The sequence below is a fragment of the Colias philodice genome, chromosome 6, assembly GCF_061535455.1.
Source record: "Colias philodice isolate Cphi_HAF_F1 chromosome 6, ilColPhil1 Martin Lab GWU primary, whole genome shotgun sequence".
In the NCBI taxonomy this organism is placed as follows: Eukaryota; Metazoa; Arthropoda; class Insecta; order Lepidoptera; family Pieridae; genus Colias; species Colias philodice.
The window spans coordinates 10,216,324-10,239,111 of record NC_143091.1 but is presented as its reverse complement, the minus strand read 5'-3'; the positions used below and the strand labels follow the sequence as shown (position 1 = coordinate 10,239,111).

Sequence of the window (22,788 nt, the reverse complement as noted above, 5' to 3'; positions counted from 1 at the left end):
GTCATATTTTTGTAATCCTTAACACTATTTTGTTCACGCATACTTAATTTTGTAATGCATGTTTAAATACAAAATTGGTGGGCAAATGTGTAATACATATTATTCGAGTTAATAGCTTGCTGGCACTGAAATACTTGGATATTGCATACTAATAACAAGACATTATTAGACGCAAATGCTATTCATGATTCAATATGAATTAATTCGAATGTTTAACAGTTATTTATGAAATTAATTGATTTATAGGCGGGATAATGAATAAAGTACAAGTAGTTTACATTTTCCAATCCATTTCATTGGAAAGTATCCTTTTGAAGAGTGACTTCTATAAGCGCGGTGAGAGTAAAATTTTGGTATCTTTGAATCTTGCCAAAGAGGTTTCAGATCTGACACGTGTGCTCAGCAAACACGCTCTTTTTTTTTCAATTAATGTAAAATCTAATAAGTTATTCCTTTGTCAACAGGAACACATACAAGAAGTATTGGACAAATGGACACAAATAGACGACGAGATATGGGCCAAAGTCATAGTTTTCGAGAAGAACCGGCGAGTGGCGAAAGCGTATGCGCGCGCGCCTGTACTCACTATCAACGGATCGGACGACGGGTTTGATGGCATGAGGTTAGATACTTTTGTTTATAATACTTAAATATAAGCCATACACTAAACTATAAGCCAAACATAAATTTAATTTTATCTGAATGAAATAATGATGATGAACACTAAATTAACAACAGATTTTGTTGATCCTAGTTCTGCCATATTGTACAGTTGAAATCTTACATTTCAATCTACATATGTTTAAATATTGAACACCAATATCTAGTCTAGTCAATACACATTTAATATTATAACAATTGAACTATTATCGCGTCTAAATTATTACAACAAAACTCAACACTCCGACAAAAGTCACAAACAGAAACGATTTTAACATTTCAGACCTCAATTACTATGATTAATTCGCATTGCAAAATGCCCGCTTCAGTCTAGATCTAGGCTTGGCTGTATCTAGATACGCACGTGGCTGGCCTACATTCCCCTTTAACCATGTACTAAATTAGTTTAAAACGAGAGATAATTTTGTATTCATATTTATAGCTCCGGATAAAGATTTTCGAATTGCGCACTAAATAAGACTGTCAGTCATAAAATGTACCATTTTTCATCTTGGAACATTTCAATACAATTCACAGTTGGGTTTTATTAACTGGTTCATTCTTATAATTATTATGTTATACGCCTTAAATTATATTCGTACGTATTTCTTAATTTCTTTGACACCGCCTGTCAACGGCTGCTATCCAGCAATTAATAGTACCTATTGTTGAGCCAATTTAATAGGCAACATTTGACGTCTATCAATTTTATCTTCATAGGGTGGTAACCTGCTTAAAAACATCGATTAAAGTGAATTAATCGATACGGACTTGAAACATTTGTCAATCGAACTTGAAACACATGTCAATAATTAATGATGATTTTTATTCCCAAGTAATCAATGCATTCGATTCTAGATGTCAGTTTTCGATTTTTAGAGTAACGTCTCTGGTATTTAAAAAGAAAAAACGTTTATTGACACAAAATTGTAGCGACGTCTGATCTTTAAATCAGAAAGTGTTTATTATGTTTAGAATGGTTTATCAGTAAAATCAAATCCTAAAATTACTTGTATCGGTCATTATTGTTATAAATATGTAATCGTAATTGAAAAAAAGTTAAGCAAATGTGCAGTTCTAACAAAACGAAATATCATGTTATTCTATGTCGTCGTTACTAGGTTACGTTGTTGAATTTTGTTGAACTGTCAAATGTCGCCTATTAAAATGGCTCTACTATAATGTATTGTTAAAACGGTTGTCAGTTTCGAAAGAATTTAAATTCTTAGTAATCACTTAACAAGATAACAAATTGTTCATTAATATTAACATCATATCAATTATCTTCTTGTTAATTACGTGTTCGAAGTTATTTCACAATACTTGGGATAATTGTTTTTGCGCAATGCAAATTACGAGTGAGCCTATATTTTTTATTGGTGTCTTGTATAACTTTACTTCACTGTTGGATAGGATTACGCATTTTATGTAGTAGTTCTATAGATAACTTCTTATTACGAGAACAAGCTTCCATTTCAACGTAATATTGATTTGCTAAACAATGCCCTAACAGCATTGTCAAAAGATCTTTTTAACAAACTTAAAACAGCTTTTCAAATTGGCATAATAGCACATTAAATAAAACCATAACAGCGAGCGATCTTAATCTACTGCAACGCAAGACTTACAAAAAGCTGGGTTATGTACCTTTATGACACCTACACAAATTCTTACATGTCGCGTTATAAAAGTTTGTATGTCTTTAGTAACCCATATACCTAATGGACTCTACCCACTGCAACGTATCATACTATGACCGTAATGGGAACGTGTCACGATCGGAAAGCAACACGATAGAGCGTATAAATAACGTGTCAAAGCCGTATGTATGGTCAATTGTTGAAGCTACGTGCATGCTACGTGACGGTGCTGATCAGTGGCGAAACGATATTCTAGGGGTATAGTTTCGTACTATTCAATACAAAGATTTTTTTTACCTGGCACCTTACTGTAATGGTCATAGTATGTAGAAACGTGTGTAGAAACCTTAAGTATTTTGGTGCACAAGGCCACCCTAATGCTCCAGTTAAGGGCTCTTATCAGATTTACGATGAAAGTCGGGCGTTACATGTAGCAACAATGCGTGCAAATGCCTCCGTAACTGATTTGATTATAGACGCTTGCTTAACGAGAAGTTGCGTAAAGAATTTGCATGTCAAAACGGTTAAATTTGACGGCCTGCTGATCGACTTTCTCAGCTAATTGCTGTATCAAATAGTGATCTAAATATAACTTGCATACGCTTTATCAAAATATCCACTCGAAATAAAAAAACTTGCATACCGCCTATGTAAAAATGCTTATGCTTTTTATATTTCTGCTCAGCTTAAACTATGTACATTAACAGAAAAATTTCATTTTGTAAATCAACTTAGTACATATTTCTTCCAAGCCTTTTGTACTCGTTTTTAACCGAACTTCTCGCAGTATTTTACTCGTGAAATAAAGCACAATCCGCAATATCTCAACTAAACTAAATAGAACTAGCATTGCACTCGTAAATCCTACGAATAAAAAATATTAGGATTTCCATTGAGCTCGTACGGCAGAGCGATGACATCGCGACAACCCGAGTACCTAATGACACGGAAGCTGGGACAGATCGCGCGTGCGATTGTTCGCTTTTATTGCTTATTTCACAGCAGAAAACTGGGCGATGCGCTTTTGTTTTAATTTGTGTTGAGACTTGAACGGAATTTAATTTATAGGTATTGGTTTAAAGGTTTTAGACCGGTGGGGCTTGATTTTGTCAACTGTACTCGTGACGACGTGTGTGTGATCTTATATTTTCATTAATAAGTAGTAGTGTTAGCATAATTATATTGTATTTATTATTTAACCAGGAAATGGGAATTCTTATGATAAATAATATTTTGTATAATAAAATTTAAGATGAAAACATACAAAATCATGCAGTTGAAACTACTTCTACTACTTCTGCTTAACTTTACCTTTGCCAATTAGCAGACGGTTGTTGGAAAAGGATAGAGAAAGTAAAATTTATTTCTATTTACCCAAACAAAAATTCATACATGATACGTCTCACAAAGCCTACACCCAGAACAGAGAACAAGGAAATGTCGCAGCTGATATCAGATGCACACACACGAATTTCACTATTTTAATGAAACCGCCTTACACCCTCTAATTAGCTACGATCTGTGTATCCCCGGCACAATAAAGATCGAACATTCCCGCTAATAATTGGAATTAAAAGGACTGGTTTCGTCCGATAGGAAACCTGAGCTAGCCTTTGGAACTTTTAATAGGAAGTGCCCACTGACGCTGTTCGTTTGATAAATGGCTAATGGTTAACATAAATGATATTATGCTTGTTATTTATTGTATTTAAATGTAGAGATTCTATAAATAGACTGTGAGTTTACTTTGTAACAACTAAGGTTCAAATGTTTTATTTATAAAAGGGCAGTATGTATACGATTTTTGTGGTTTCATTTATTATTATGACGTGTACTTGGCACTAATTAATCTATAATCCTAGACAATACAAAGAAGTATACTTTGGTGAGAATTCGTTCATTATTGCATGTGAATGGGATAACCAGATTAGTGAAAGGGGTTGGCATACAATGATATTATTGAGAATAGCTGACTCAAATGTTAAGTTTTTGCATAGGTACCTACCTACATGTTGATTGAATGATACTTTTAACCAGTTATGTCGTAGGAAGGTCGTAGGATAAACTACCGGGCTAAATAATAAGTGTTTTTATATTGCGCACTTTTATACCTAACTGCTTCACAAAAGAAAAATCGCTAAACAATCTTTTACAGTCCTGTCTAAGCTCATTGCATACAAATATATGACATAAATAAACAACACAAAACGTACACCATTAGAAGACAATACAAATTGCCTAAGCAAGCCCGACTGGTACAATTGATCCAATTTGCACACCAGCCCCTTCGATAAAGCCTTATCAAACCCACGCGTCATTTGAATCTGGCACGCGTCGTGTTTGACACAGTATGATGACGTAACGATATCGTGTTGTGTAAAATTATTTAGGACTTTTTTAAAAGACGGTTGTTAATAGTGTCTTATGTTATTTTTAATGCAGATATAATCCGCTACTTATTAAGATTGAATATAGAAAATTAAACTGGAATTTCCCTTTCGAAATTTTTGATCATACGTCTTATTACACCAATATGCAATGTATTTAAAATTGAACACATGAAATGTAGTTTTTTTAACATAATTTTACATTTTTATAAGGTGATATCATTTCTGGAAGTCGAATTAGTCGCAGGTTATCACACAGACCGTTAGTTTTATTTTATTCCGCTCTTAGCTCTTCCTTTAAGGCTTCCGATACGACATCGCACACTGTAAAACCTCATCCACGGCCACTAGCTGTTGCAATAACTTGAATGTTATTGTTTATTGTCTTCTTATCGATATCTCAGAGCTTTGTTGGATTGTAGGAAACATAGTGTGCCAGTATGTCGTACAATGGCTTGAGGCCTTGCTTTTTGCTAAACGTAGCGCAGTAGCTAGCAATTTGTATGTGATTGGTCGATTGTCATAAAAGAATTGAATGAATGTATCCTTCAAGGTTACACGTAAGACTGTGATTTAAATATAGGCTTGTGGAATGCAAAGCTTTGCAATATGTAGACTGTAGTTTATGAAGCATATTGTGCTCTAGATATTTGTCCTAAAATTTGCAAGTAAAAGTATCGGTAGGTAGGTATCTTTCCTTATATTTACAAATACAAAGATAAAAGTAAATGGAGTTTTTTATATTTGTATCAGGACATTGTTAGACTAATCAGTTAATAAAAATTCAAATAAAGTACGCTTAACTAATACTAATCGTACGAACACAATTACATTAATTTATTACATAATATGTATGTATTACAAGTTGCAAATGCTTTTGTAATTTAGCCAATCTAAATAAATAAATAAGAAAAATTGAATACAAACGCTAATGACTGAATGAATAGAATTTCAAATATTTTTGAAAGTAAATAAATTGAAAAATTTACATATTATCTGCTAAAGCCTTTTTCCGTCCTATAAATGAGGTTGCTCTTATGAAACTTAGCAGATTTTGCAAAAGCGCTACAATACAATTACCAATTTGCTCCAATACTGTAAGCTAATCAATCTAGATTTAGCACCCACTGTATCTCTATACAATACATAATATACTTTCAACCTTTCAATACATATCCATATTGTTTAGCGATATCTAACTTTATATCTTTAGAATTAAGTTTTACAATTGACTAACAAGAAATATATCGCATTGAGTAAATCAAGTTACATATTTTAAAAGGATCGATTACGCAGGATTTGTAATACGATAATTACATTCAACTTTGAACTTTATTATGTGCGATTAAGTATTTATATCGGTTGCATGTGTTCGACATAATTATTTGTTATTGTCCACTTATCTTTGGTTACAATTGGAAAGTAGGGCGACATTGAGGTAGGCTTTTGCAAGCGATCTTATTGGTCAGTGTCAATAAATTTGTCTCAGATATTATGAAACCCTTTGTTATTAAATGATATGAATTAGGTATAATTGCGTTTTGTCGTAATATGTATCTAATGTAGGTGATTTAGTAAAAGTTGCAATAGGTTTACAGTTGAAAATATTTATTTCGTTGCATTCGGAAAAAAACATCTAATACCGTAAATCTAGATGTTACATAAAAATTAAAAAAGACGTGTGAGACAGCCGCGGTAAAGCTATTGCATAGCATGCCTTCAAGCCACACCTCCGAGCCCGTCGGAGTGGGGAGCGTGTGGTTTTTTCGTTACGGAATTTCTCGATTCGGTCCCCGCGCTAATTAGGCCCGCGATAGAAGCTATGCAATAGCTTAAAAATAAATATTGAATAGAGATCTACCATAGGCTTCTATGTATGTTTTACTCAAAAAAATATTCTATAAAATATACCTTACGACATATTTAGCCTTTATTTCTCACAATTAAATTTAATTAGAAAATAAATACAATAAACAAACTTTCCCGCTTTCGATCTTTATAGCCCAAGCGGCTCATTTAGCTACAAACTGTTTTATTACCACGCAATACCAATGAAGACTCTACACCAGATTAATCACTGAACACCTCGCGTGCTTCATCTAATTTATATAAAAAATTCTAACAACTCGTAAGAATTCAATTAAGATCTAACGCAATTTGCGCATGCGACGCTTTCGTGACACTAACACTGGTCGCGCTAACTATTGCTGTATTTTAGCGCTGAAATGCCTTAGTGCTACCGTGCAGTGATCAATTTTGAGCGTTGAGTTATTCTTATAAAAGATTTAGACTGTCAATATATGCAAATATGGTTTTATCTGATGAGTGCTCGCACGTGGGCTAGTTTAAGTTGCTCCCGTGTTTTATTACAGATTACTCGGGTTGATTCGGCCCACGGTCGCGTTCCGTGTTCGCGATTGTTCCTGCATTAGAGGGTTGTCACACGATTCTAATTTTGCACGCCATTGCAATCTTTGTGGTTCTGGACCATTTTGTAACAGTGTCTCACATCGGAATATAAGGGTGCATTTGTATAGATAAACATTTCAATCTATGTTTGTTAATAAAATGAATGAGACAAATAAAACAAAATAGTCATCGTTATAAAATGCAACATGTCGAATTTTTGATACATTATTTTTTTTTAAGGTACCTAGGTTAATATTTAAAAATATACCGATGAATTCTACATGGAATTCTCACATATTTCAGACAATAGTTGCAAATTCTAAGATTTATATGTGAACAACGAACTGAGTTTAGAATTTCGTAGTACCTACATTTCACGCTCGGACCAGGAAATCATGAATTTTATATGAGCTATGATACCAAACTGTATAGGAATGTTTAACAAAATAAATATTTATTATTTTTCCCATAATAAAATACTAGTTATATAAAACCACATTAGGAATTTAAAAGCTGTTTTTTTAAATGCTTACGTACATAAAATTAATATTCATAAATATAGCAATGTACATCAGACGCTTGGACTTTAAGAATCAGGTAGTGCAAATCTAAATCAACCTCGATAACACACATAATAAGAAGTTATTATGGTAACAATAGTTACGTATGAAAAGAGCTTACGTAAATTACATCATCCGTATTAAGCCTAATTCGCACTCCATATAAAATGCTTGTGAAAAGTCTCAGAGAAAGTGTAAGTGGGAAAATCACAGGCCAAGTGTACAAAGCCGTATGTTTTGCTAGTTTCTAATCTTCCCACAGTTATGCCGTTTTCGGTAAACGATTTGTGTATGATTGTCTATAATTTATCCTTTCTCTTGGTGAATGATGAAGTTCATTTTCGATTTCAATGCCCATCTAATATTTATTGATACCATGTTTTGGTAAGTAAGCACTCAGTGAAATGTATTCATTTTATGTAGCAGGAATATGCAGCTTCCCCTATTTGAATACTATGCATGTAACATCTCTATAGTTAACAAGTAAGCAGTTTAGTTTTATTATAGCCAAATCAAAATTCTGTTTTTGTGACTTCAAATAATTAACACAGTGAATAATTTGCACATGTTTGTGGTGTCACAAATCTTGTGATTTTTTATGCATAACAATTCATTCATTCACTTTTAAAAATATTTGTAAAGCTACGTAGCTAGTATAAAATGAAACTGTATTTATTTAATTTAGTTTCTAGATTTTGTATACAATTGACTTTATGTAGATGATGTCAATATCACAGCCAAGTACAAAACACAAAAGTAATAATCAAACAGCCAAAATCATATGAAAAACTAAATGAAGCTTTATGAATAAATTACACTCACAACTAGATTGCTGGTTTGATAAAAACATACGAATAATAATATAGTAAGGATCCAAATATATTTTATAATAGCTTTATTTAAATTTAGTTACAAATTCTATTTTACATTGATTTAATTTTAGACAACAATAAAACGCTTTGTAAATGTCACGATTTATGAATTTTTAATCATCATGACCTTAAAATATCTAAAAGACTACTAGGTTTTATTTTAAATACGAATTGATTGCAAATCAGTGGTGCATTAAAATTTCCATCAATCATACAAATTCTGTCATTCTTTTAAATGCAGATCGTGACAAGAAACATATTTTAATTACAACATAGATCTAATTTGGAGTGACCCAGAACACATTAGTTGGCCCACATCGATTAAGATAAATCATGGCTAGCATTGTTCGAATATCGATTATATCGAACATCTGTCCTTGTTCAGATAATAGAGAGTATTGCTCCAAAAGATTCATTATAATTGTGTTTTTCATAAGTGCAAAGAGCAAGCATAAACTATAAATTTATAAAGAAGGTAACTGAAAATTCGAATGCCGTAATTATTGACCTAAGTATTTAATCAAAATTCAAATTACTAATCATCCATTCAAATTATCTATTTAAGGCATCGTTTGTAAGCTAAAGGTCTATAAAAGTAACTTGCAACACAAGGTATATAAACGATAACCACATACTGCAATCATCATTAAAACGTAGCAAAATTAAAGATTCACTCTACAGTTAAAATATTATCAGTTATTTCGTCAAACAATTAAAGGCTTGTAAATTTTTATAGTATGATTGGTTCAAAACCGCCTAGGGGCGTAATTCATACAACTAATATTACACATGCATGATAGATCGTCAAAATGTTAAATATGATAAACTTTTGGGTGGCTAAAAACGCTAATTACAAAGAATTTTAATTAAACACAAATAGGAGATGAAAATAATTGTTTAAAATATCCACAACATTATGCAATCATAAATTATGTTGCATACAAACTGCAAAAAATGGAGATCACAAATATCTCTATTTTTTATTCGCGTTCGCATCATTACTGTTTGTTTTCACTTTTTGTACAGGAAATTCTAAGCATAAACTATTAAAGCACCATACTATAAATATGCATAATTATAAAATTTCATAATTCAAAAATTTCGAAATACTTGCAAGCGTCAAATTGGTCAAGTAACCTTTAGCTCAAGCAGGCGGCAGATGGTTTGAGGTCAATTATACCTATTAATTTGCAAAGATTATTTACAAAGGTCATATTGGGATAAGTAGGTAATATACCTCGGTTTTAGTTAAGTATTGAGTTTATCGCTTATATTTGGAATGGTGTCAACGGTTTGACCTTTTATCAAAAATATAATAAATGTTTAGTTCTGAAACTAAAGTTAATCAAAGTCTCATAAATTTTATCTACTACTAGCGGTCCGCCCCGGCTTCGCCCGTGGTACATATTTACGTTTTCTCTACATAAGAACCATCCTCGTACTTCAAGGAATATAATAAAAAAAGAATTATCGAAATCGGTTCAGCCGTTCTCAAGTTATGCGCTTACCAACACATTTTGGGATTCATTTTTATATTATCTACTATAAAAGGATTCGTAAGTTATTATGAAAGACTACGGCATACCAAAATGAGCTTTTGGTATGCCGTAGTTAACCATTGTTTAAAAATAAATTGTTTCCTGTTCAACATACTTTGTTCATTATTAATGTTTAAATTTAATTCCATATCAAATAACATTAATTAATTAATTTATATTAATACAAAAATACAAACAAATACCATACGTCGTGATCAACATATCCTGTTTCACATATCAATGGTTCAGTAGGTGTGGCCAAGGCCAGTGAGATCGATTCTCGGCGAACTCTAGCTATTGTTCCAATCTGATGACAAATACCCAAACAATACAATACTGTATGAAATGCTTTGCATTTTTCCGTTTACCTCGCATTTTATTCATATATTTGCATAACTGATATATCACGAACTTACTGCAGTCGTCGCTGACTGCCATATTAACACATATCTGATATATAGAAGGATTGAAAAGTTTTGATATTTAATGTAAAAAAAAATTGAAAAGTTAATAAGCACTCATATGTATGAAAACAAATACATGAAATGAGGTTCTTAACTTTTCACGCATTGCACGATCTTACTTACAAATAAAAAAAAATACATTTTTCATAAGTTGTTACTTATACACCTACGAGTATTTAATTATGTATAAAATTCGTGTTAATACAGGTACCTACTGTTGTTATAAATTCTATAGAAGCAAAAGTATTAAGATTGAACTTTAAAGTTCACCAACTTTGACATAAAGGCAATAATATTATAATTTGAAATATGTACAATGTACATAACAGTATATCACCTTGTTATTTAACAATTCTTAATTACACATCGAATTAACACATTTTCGAGACATTAACAACTTAATTACAACAAAGAAAACTTAAATTAAAAATATGTACGTCTTTTTTACGTAACATGAATCAGGTGCTGTTAAATTTGCAGCTAGATTATTATTAGACTTAATTAGTACATTGCAATTTGCATTAAAATTTTTAGATTTCTGGTAGAGATCAATGCTTTTATTAGTTTTACCTGTATGTTTGTACATATATTACCGACTCCTTTAGATACATTTTAAACGGACAGATTCAATTCGAAATTATACACTTATCAAAGTTCGGTTACATTACAATAGTTTTATAAGTTTGTTTTATTTTAAACTTACGTTGAAGTTTGTTACTTCCTTGTAACATACGTCCCAAAAAACAGTTATTCCGCATTTTCGGGTGTATGTTCCTGAATGTATGTACCTTATTTTAACCTGATTAAAACAGAAGGACACACAATCGCTGATCTCCTTGGCACAAAACTTTGAATTCACGGATCACATCACTTACCCATTGTTCCAAGAGATCGACCTACGTCCGTCTGTATATTGAATTTGTTTGCTTTATTTGACCGACACATCAATGTCGGTATTTCCAATTGTTATATGTAGTAACATCTCTGCGTTATATAATGTATTTGTAAAGCTCTTGCTTGTTTAATGATTCGCATGTGTGTGGTTCTGTACACGGTACAACATCTGAACTTAGGATTACGAAATATGTTTATGATCGTCATTGTAATCAACTAATTCTTTTAGAAAAATACAAAAACTTCAATTGGAAATAATAAAAGTATATAGCTTGGACTTGCCCTATAAATTGGCATGAAAACTTATTAAAAAAATATAAACCTTTCAATTTTCAATGCAGAGTGAACTTTTTGAATATTTATTCGATGTTAAAGATTAGTTTGACCCGGGTTTATTTTAATACCCTATTTATACAATTGATGTCATACTATACAAATATTAAATTAACAGCGCCTTCTAATAATTAGCAAGACGTAACTGCACTGAGCCTATCCAACCTTGGCAATCCATTAAGTTACATACAAAGGGTGACCCAGCCTGAACTTTAAGCCACTGAGCAAACAACCTTAGACAAAACAATGTTTACAACACATTGTATTACGCTAATTAGTGTTATGCTAAGCACCCTGTCAAAATACGTTATTTTTTATCAACGAATCGTGTTTAATTCAACTCTTAGTGTACTCAGTATGCAATCATAAAGATAGGAACGTATTGTACCTATATTGTATGTTATTACTGTGTCAGATTAAAATGAATGACATAATAAAATTATTAAAAGAATAATCTAATTTAGATTTTCAGTTATAATACACCTAGTAGGTATCTACGTAAGAAGCTACCGTTATAATAATATAATATTATCTTTGTCTTATTATTGTTACATTCTTCGCGTGTAAATTTTCGAAATCAATCTTGAAAGATCAAACAGCAATTAAAATGACACCAAGGCAACAGAATTTTATCAAAACAAAATGTTCTTGAAATGCTGAAAGAGAAAGTTTGTATCGAAATTAAAAAAAAAACAAGTAAAAGTGTTAAAAAAGTAACGTTCAGATCAAGTTCGTTTCAGCAATTATTTGCTATAGGAAGCGTTTAATTTCCGGTTTCACGTAAACTTATCATATAGAGCCGGTACCGTAAGCTTTTACTTTCATCCCAATAGCTTCCGCGAACGAAAGTGTTCTCGCTTTTATCGATATCGATAATTGCTATGGAATAATAGCGTTAAATACGGAATTTTACTGATTTATATTGCTTAAAATATGCTTTAATAAATCGTTTTTATGCCACTTTTAAAAGCTCACAATTATTGGCTTTTAAACTATCTACGAATACAGGATTTTTCGGAACATTATTAGCAGTCTTGTTTAAAGAACAAAGCTCAAATATCATGGCAATTAAATACGAAAGAATGTTTAAATCGCGAAAAGATAATCATAATGACTTGACGTAACATCAACTTGACCGTAAGATTTCAGCTGACTACACATTAAAATCCATATAGGGTAACATCACATCTAGATAACAAAAAATTGGCGAGACTAGATTCTTAGAAGTTCTTCATGCCATTTGAAGACATCTTTATAGATATAACTTCCGCATTAATGTAATAATACTAAGATATCGTAATTGCTTGTATGTATGTCGATAAATATTCATTTTATTAATGACAATGTGAAAAGAAAAATTTTAGAGACTGTTTTAACATGAAGAAGATCTTTTTCTTTAATTCGAATTAAAGAATTGAGGTATTTGTCGTTTAAATATGTAATATAAGCGTGGTAAAAGTAATTAAATATCTATACAAAACTCAAAACTTGGCGATCGTTTTAGATACAGACGACCGCCAAGTTACTTTAACATTTTTTACAGACGAGAAAAAAATTCGCTGTAATGTCTCACGATAAACTATTTAATAAGGCGTGAACATCATCAATTAGCGTGCCGGAATGCTTCCGTTGTTTAATTTACTGTCTATAATACACTTGCATTTACTGTCACAAATTATCCATAATTGAGCTCGTTTGTCATACATTTTGTTCAGAAATCCTTCCGTACACTTTCATGTGAAATATTGTAGTAATTATACGTTTAATACGATTTTAAGTGCTCGGACACGGGACAACTCTTTATTGGATGTCTAAGTGGCAATATACGTATAACTATTCATCATAGAAAATAGCATAATGTCATTGAAATAAAAATCACAGGAAACACTATATTTATTTTTCTTTAAGTACCAACAATGGTGTTGTAACACCTCGTGGATATCTAAGCATCTTCTCACATAAAACATTTAATATCAAATATGACGCAAACCTAATTAAAATAAATAAAAGATAAAACACGAATTCTTTAGCACTTCATACACAAAGGCGCCCCGCGAAGCTTCAGATTACGATCGACCATCTCAAGCATTAATTAGGACATATAATCTATCCGTCAAGGCAAAATAAACACTGCTACAATTCCTTTATTTCAACAATCCTAACAATGTAATCGTTTTTAATTAAATGGAATAAGGGATATTATCGTATGACTTAAGTGTCTACGTGTATATTGTATAATTTGCATACCACAATCCGAAGCACAATTTCATTAGGTCGTGACTGATAGAGTTAATAACGAAATAATATGTAATTGTGTTAGATAACGGAGCGATATTTTATGAGTGTTGCTTATTATAGACACCATTTCGTTACGTGACACAGCCTTGGCTGGAGTCACGCATGCCCATGGTCAAACTTGATTAATTGGTATTGTTGTGTATGCACCTTGCTTACGCTCTATCAGGGCTAAAGGCTTATGGAATACGAGAAATACCTTTTTCTTCGTAATATAGGTCATTGGATTATTGTGCCCTTTTTATCTGAATAACACAGTTTGATTTCATTGTGTTAATCTTAACTACACCAATACTTAAACTTAATAATACTATATAGGTTTATCTTAATGAAATAATTAAAATTTTGTGCATGTTTTTTTGATTTCGTTCGTGAATACTAAATGTTAAAAATTATCAAGATTTTTTAACTACGACCTAAATCTCTTAAATATACAACAAAAATGAAAGACAATTCGTTTCAAGTAAAATTTTTCTCAATGTTCTCAAGTGTAAAGTTCTAACACAAAATATAATGGTTTAACACTCAATTATTACAATATCTATAAATAACAATTCAACAAACAATCAAACACCGTGGGAAGTAACATCCTCAAAGTTTGACAGCCTTCACTGACACCTATTGCATATCTGATTCATTCATGACTCAACTGACAAAATTCTAATGAAGATTACAATTAGAATTTTAATCTAGAGTCCAAAAAACGCTGGTATTTCCTTGATAAAAATGTCAGTGTACACATGACATAGAGGGGAAACTATTTGCCAATTCTTTATCAATAGGTATAATCTAGTCTAATTCCCAATCGATTTGTAGGGGAGGAAAAAGAAATAAATATCCAAACTATTGGAAAAATAAACAATAAGTTTTGTCAAAACATGAATCTAGAGACAACATAATATAGGTGGTAATAAAATTTACAACCCAACATTGACATGATCAATCTACTCAGGTACCGATACAGGTGTATAAGAGGTGACCTATAAGAAAAGAAAAATGCTAGTCCAATGCTACACGACTTAGATTTATCTCCATATAATTATAAAATACTTTTAGCAAAACTGATAAACGTCGAATATGTGATTTTAATGTAATAATAGTTATTAACTCTAATAATTTTGTACTTGGCAGCGCGTATATGGACTTGCCAACGAAATTCAATGCCGCTAAGTAAATATTTCACAATTATCATGAATCATATAATTATGGCATTAATTGCGATTTTATATTAGATTATTCGTTAGAAAATTATGCCCTTATAAAGGAACGTGTTGTGCAATTAATAATTTAAATGTTCGTTGCAACAGATTTGTTGTACAGATACCAGAGTATGTTATTACAATGCTATTCTAGAACAATTATGGAGAATTAAATATCTTGGATTAAATATTGTGACAAGTGCATTTACAAATAAATATTTAGGTACCTGGAAACATTATCCAGTTAGCAAATGGCCAAAGATCGATAAACGTAGCTATCTTAGACTTGGACAGATTGGGAAATCATACTACCTAATTGGTAACTCGTGGCATATGCGTCAATGAAAAGTCTTGTCCATAACTTGGCACAAGTAATAACAAATAGTCCACAAATTGGGAATTCGTCCTAATTGGTAACACGTGGCATATGCGTGAATGAAAAGTCCAGTCCATAACTTGGCACAAGTAATAACAAATAGTCCGCGAGGGCGCCACGCGACACCGTCACGCGCCAAGGCCGCCGCTCACCGCTCACCAGCCAGCTGGTTCGACGACCTATCGATGTGTGAAACTTAATTGAACACTCATTGAAATAGCTTGTATAAACGTTATCTCGACGCCCCATTGGTTAGTGATGTGCTACTGTTTTACAGAATTCTTTATGTGGGCTTTTACTATCTTAAAGAACATATTGCAATTTACTAATGCGATAGGAATAGAAACAATTTTTATAAATAACTTGAATTTGTAGAAAGATGGATGTTCAATAATCCATAGTTATTTTAGCATTCATCTTATTCTGACTAAGTATTTGACCCATATTCGGTACCATAATAAATACCGAGCATTCCACTCAAAGGATTGTTGCGTGTCCCGCCACATAAAGTATCACCTTAATGTCATGTATCTTTATGAGCACCGAATTCACAGATGTTATATTCGATTAATATCTTGTTACAATACCGTTTCTTGGCTTACTTTTGTAAAAAATATTTAACGTTGTTCTTAAACCATGATAAAGTTATGTTGTCAGGGATTGTCGCCAGACTTGTCAGTAATATTTTGTAGAGAGACATTCCTTATGTACAACGTGGTGGTACTTGAGTTAAAACTTCTTTAAAACATTATTTACGTCACTGTAGCATCATTGCGGCGAGTACACACACTACTTACATAAACTTTTGTTAATAAATTTACCTTTGGTCTTCACATTCATAACACTTCAATTAGAATGTCTAAAATTAGTCCAGATCGACGTCACTTTCCATTTTTCTGTCCATCAAATAATAGATATGAGTGTTTCACATCTTAAAGAGCCATAAAATATTTACAAAACATGAATTGAATCGCAAAATGAATTCTATCGTCGATTCACAGTAATACAATACAGTCACAAGCCACAACAAACAATATGACCCTAATAAAAACGATATCAAACAAACTTTCAATAGAAAACTAATAGTTTCCACGGTAGTTAGCGCGCCGTCTATTGAATACAAACACAATGTACTTGAACTGTGTATAGCGAAATAGAAATTACCTATCAGTAAGCGCCAGCCGGAGTAAGTCCTCATTCGGAATAATAATGAGAGGCAAATGTTGATTCTCGGAGCGAACAAGAAACGGTTTTGAGAAAACAATATTCCGATACGGTACGTGATGGGGATTTTAATACTTGACAAATTCCTCTGGCGTCATTCTTCAATTTGTTACATGAGAACCGAACAGCGAACATTACCTATTTTACATAATATAGCGAAGCGATTTTGTGCGTAGATGTAACTGCTACAGCGGATTTGCGATCACTTCCTAGTCATAAGATATTGTAAGCGAATATTGGCGTGTTTGTGTGTTGTGTTGTGCTTGATCGTGTAAGTGAATAACACCTACACAGTGAAAATCATTATTCTAACATTCATTTTTTTTTTCGCTCTTGACTAAGAACAATAAAACAATCCTTTTATGGCGACTTTTAATTAAATACATATGATACAATAATAATTATAATGTAATATTTATTAAGCATTTGCAAAGGATTTAAATAAATTATCTATAATCACTCTATTAACTCATTCAACATATACATATTATAATTTACTAAAGAAATGTTTTCTATCTCATATACGTACTTTCTACAACACACACATACCAAGAACATGATCTCACGTGAATGTATGATGTAACTACCATGCAAATGAAAAACGCATTGGGACAAAGTAAATTACCCATACTGGCCCATGTCTATGACATATTATTATCTTCTTTTTATTTAAAATCGAGGATTTTCCACATCACTTTATTCTAATATCATTTGGCGATGCTCCAGGCAATGCAGAAATCATCACATAAACTTATGTGCTACGTGAACAGAATAACATTGAAAAACAATATTTCTTTTGTTCCAGAATCGGCCTTTGCGGGTTTGACAACCCCCACAGAGATCAGAAAACAGAAGAATTGAAAAAACACATAGGACAGGTAATATTTTTGATTTATTCATTTTATAGGTATAAGGCTTCTTGGTTCAATTAGTGACTTCGAGAACGACGGCTTAGCAACTAAACTGAATTTCAAGCACGATTATTAACATAAACTTGTGCCACAAATCGATTTATAACAAGTTACCAGTAAGTAATCATAATATTTTTGATGCAAAAATATAAAACTACTATTAATTCAAGCCATTAATGGAGACAATAAAACTGCATTAATGTCCTTTGTGGTCAGAAATGTATAATAAAAATTAAAATGTATGGAATTACTCAAATTAAAATGTTTGCCATTAACTATAAACAAATATGTAAATTGTTGATAACTTTATTAATGATCTTCATATTATGTATTGAGGACTACACCATGTATGATACTACATGCATGGCTAAAAACGGAGGTGACCGAGAATCTTAATCGTAATCACACATCCCATACATGTATACCTTAATGCAGCAACTTACATTAAAGGTATTAAAAATGTGAACAAAATCTGTAGGATGATCCTCACAGCCTCATAAATACAACAAATAACGCACTAGCTTTCCGCTACCAAACCATTTCGAATATCTTCATTTGCCTACTCTTTTATAAATATAATTTTATTCTTCGTCCATAATTTCCATAAACAGAATAATTAACAACACATTTGCTTATAAATATACGTTCATGAATACAAATTACCAATAAAGACTAAATAACTACTAGTTTATTCGAGGGCCTCCTAAATCAAGTATGACGTAACCTCGATGAAGAAGATCTGATGGATGGCTCAGCTATATACTAAATTTGTGAACGCCCACACATTAAAAAGCACCATTAATAAACAACACGGATACATATAATATTAGAGCTAACTCATAATATGATGGTTAATGAACACCAAATATGCCGTGATATTAATTTTTAACATTGTGAAACCGTAAAGTTCATGGAGGTCTAAAAACAACTATGTCAGAATTGTGGATACATACAAAGCTTATGTAACTTTGCCATATGCAGAGAGCAAAGGTTTCTGAAATCTGACAAACATAACATTAGCTCTACATTCTAGGAATTTGATTAGAAGTTGCATACAAATAAAAAAATTTGAACCATTGGTAGATTATGCTGAAGGGTAATATCATATTATCATATGTACGAACCATATAAATTCAAAGATCCAGCAGATTAAATTATAATATCAAATGCGAAAGAAAATAATTAACTGAAATATGAATGGCACAAAGACTTTTGCCCTGGATGTTCTGGATGTTCTTGCTGATGCCAACTTATTGAGATAGGTCAAAATAGACGACAGTATTAGAATGTATAAAAATATTAACCTAATCGATCATAATGAACTAAATAAATTGATATTAAACTTTATTATTAAATAAAGATGCTAAAAAATATTAGATGTATTTAATTCGTTCTGCGTAATAATGTTTTCATCATCTTGTAATGGGCATTTAGTAAAAACATCGACAATAGTAATCATGCAATCATTTTCGTGTAAACACATCATCGTGTTTTGTTTTTGTTATATGTATAAGAAAAAATATACAAGACAGACGTTTGTATTATAAATTGTTTTAATTGCGCGTTAGAAGTCCTGGAGACATGCTAGTCAGTTTTATTTTTAGCCTAACTATGACTTAGATTTTTTACACTCCGCAGTAAAATATACAAAATGTTTATATGTCTCTATTTCACTCCCCATTAAATAAACCAAATGTTTTTTATGTCCCGAATGTATAAAACAGAAAATTTTCGTTACTTCTAAAGAAATTGTGTGAAGTGATATTAACTTAAAATACACAGAACTCAATCCAGAGTCCTTATATCTCCGAAACCCCAGTATTATCTGTGATTCCATATTATATTTTTCTTATAAAATGAGCTTTTAATTACAATCACAAGAAGAACACAGTGTAATCTATACTAACCCACAATGTCAGTAAACGCTGTTTTATTCTTTAAGAAAATGACAATAGTATTTTATTCTCATCGTAATTTTATAAGTATCGAATGTCCAACGCAAGGCCGAAACATACTCAATACTTTATTTTTTACAATTCAGTTAATTCAAACACAAAGAACTGTTCTTGAATGTATGAATTATTTCAATAACATGTATCTAGTTAATTTTAAAATTAAAACGACATTATATTTCAATTAGCTCTGTCAGTAGAAAATATTTACCATTGAACCGCTGCAATTATAGTATTTGAGCCTTAATATACCTACTAGACATATTATTATTACCATATCGACTTCATATTCTAAATTAAACATTCGAAGGTCCCAAAATTACTCTAATTAAGAAAATTAAAAACATAATTACAAAACGTAGTAGGTATAGTAATTTCAAAAACAATCAGTAAGATAATACACATTTTATTACCCATGTCTAATATTTGCTCTTGGGCACTGCTTAATTTAAAAAGGTCAGTCGAGTCCGGCCTTATTCTATCTTTGATGAGGTGGAACAAATAGGAGACACGAGATTTTACACAATATTGCTTTATAACTACTGTTATTAATAATAAATAGTTAAGGTCATACAATCAATAAAGCTTAATTCTATTACAAGCACGCGTTTTATGCTCGAAACATTTTGCGAAGTTAAAATAAACATTTCGATTTTATTCGTGTGTTTGTACTTTCAAGGCTTATATCACAATGCTTGACATGTATATCCGTAATACAACTGCTACAGTTTCTTGTTACTTGACATTTTCGAACTATTGGAAATTCTACAACTTTTATGAATGAAAAACTTGTTAGAGCGATTTACACAAATACGCATTTCTGGATCAATTTTGGAATAAAGATAACTAATATTCTGGATAATTTTCTAGATTAAAAAGGCTCTAGGCCCCTTTTAATCTAGAAAATTAAAAGAGATTTAAAGATTTACGTGTACAAAAACTTTTTCTATGGTAAAACAAAGTTGTATAAACGTATGTTCGATTCTGAAGAATATTCTTAGATTTACGTCATAGTCTTGTTAAATTAGTGACTAGGTCGGGTTATATTTTTTATCAATGATTTGTGATTAACAATCCTTCTGACATCATCGACATGACGAAATATATAGCTATCGAAATTTTTGTTTAGTTTCCAAATAAAAAATTATCATCTTGGTTGCCATTTCAAAATTCTAATAGAAGCCAATTCCATACAAATATTTTCGCAGGTATTTACATATAAAATTTGTATGAATAGTCATTGTAATGATCCTGAGATATTATTATAACTAAGACTTAAATATTAAGTTATGGCTGGTCTTTTTGAAAACCAGGATAATTTATAGTTTAAAATTCTTCTTTTTGTTATATCGAATAACATATCTGATAATGTAGTGACATCATCGATGTATCTTCGGGTTCGCAGGTTAACCCATTTTAAAATTATTTTTATTAAATACAAAAGGTCGATGATGTCATAGGTCGGGATCATAAAATCTATTGTTAAAGTCTAAGTCAAAGATACCGCTCTTGTAACACAATCTTAATCTTTATATAAAAAGCCAAAATACGTTTTTTAACCGTCTTTATTTTTTACACACTTATCCTTAAAAGCTATGGTCACAGCATGGGTGAAACTTTTTGCACATTTGGTCAGTCTCCATGGTGTTAGACGAGGGTATTACCTTATAATATACCTACGAATAAAATGTTTATAAGTTATACTGTTGGTTACACGTCTATAACATGGCTTATCCATACTAATATTATAAATGCGAAAGTAACTCTGTCTGTCTGTCTGTTACTCAATCACGCCTTAACTACTGAACCAATTTGCATGAAATTTGGTATAGAGATATTTTGATACCCGAGAAAGGACATAGGCTACTTTTTACCCCGGGAAATAGGATAGGTTTTATCCCGGAAATCCCACGGGAACGGGAACTATGCGGGTTTTTTTTGACTGCGCGGGCGAAGCTGCGGGCGGAAAGCTAGTTTCTTATAACAGCGTGTTCTAAGGATTAGTTCAATCATATGTCACTAGTGTCACGTTTACCTTCTAATTAGATACCTTAGATATAAGTACGCATGCAATCTGGGGGCACGGCAGTGCCCCCGCCAAGTCGAGCAAAAAAAAAGCGGCACGGCCGTACCATCCTTTTCTCGAAGCAATTCGGGCCTTTTTCGACCCCCTATAATTCGGTTGTGGATAAAGCAAGAAACCTGAATCTTGAGTAACTAATCCGGCATTGTATAAACACGGAATATTTAAAATTTCAGTCAATTTGAACCAGTAGTTTAAGAATGACAACTTGTTAAAGTTTCTAAATTTTGTCACTCACTGACTCACCGATCATCAAAAGTCCAAGGCACTTCTAGCAGACTTAGAAGCTTCATATTTGGAATACATATAGAGTTAAGTGTCTTAATCATGGGAAAACTTAAATATTTTGTAATTTCGGTCCAGTTTTCCAAATACACCAACTGAATCAATAACTTTGTAATCCCATATAAATATATGGGATTACAAAGTTATTTATGCAGTTGGTGGTTGGTGGTGGTTATAAATTTAATAGGTATAGATAGGTACCTACCATATGAGGCAAGGGAGGGGGTATAGGGTGGGTAAGGGTGTGTTTAGCCTTAGCCCATGAAACTGAACAACATTATTACTTGTAAAATGGTCGACGTAATGAAAAACACATGATTGGACATGTATTGAAGTACGAAAATCTAATAAAACAATATATTATAATTTAAATCTGTTATCTTTATGCGGTGGGTATCAGGGGTGATCTTCTCAGATGGATAGAGTCTTATATCAGGAACCGCAGTCAATCGGTGATTCTAGGGGATTTAAATCAGATTTTGTTGATATTACTTCGGGCGTCCCGCAGGGATCGCATCTCGGTCCCTTATTGTATAACATTTACTTATTCGACATTGGTAACTGCTTTGTAAAATCTAATTTCTTACTTTATGCTGATGATAAAAAAATATTCAGAAAAGTCACTTCCTCTTACGATTGTCAATGTCTTCAAGATGATCTTAATAGATTAAGTGACTATTATAAATTAAATAAAATATCAATTAAT

At 31.9% G+C, this 22,788-nt stretch overlaps 1 protein-coding gene across 5 annotated transcripts in view; it reads left to right on the top strand.

Moving 5' to 3' along the window:
- exp (expansion) overlaps positions 1 to 22,788 on the top strand; it is a 135,014-nt gene that overhangs the window by 87,869 nt on the left and 24,357 nt on the right. For all 5 annotated transcript variants that reach the window (XR_016315788.1, XM_089696799.1, XM_089696801.1 and 2 more), the window contains exons 3-4: positions 465 to 622; positions 17,657 to 17,729. Coding sequence is in view for 4 of the 5 variants with exons in the window: in XM_089696799.1 (XP_089552925.1) it covers positions 465 to 622; positions 17,657 to 17,729 (231 nt within the window). In the remaining variant the exon portion in view is untranslated. The remainder of the gene's footprint in view (positions 1 to 464; positions 623 to 17,656; positions 17,730 to 22,788) is intronic.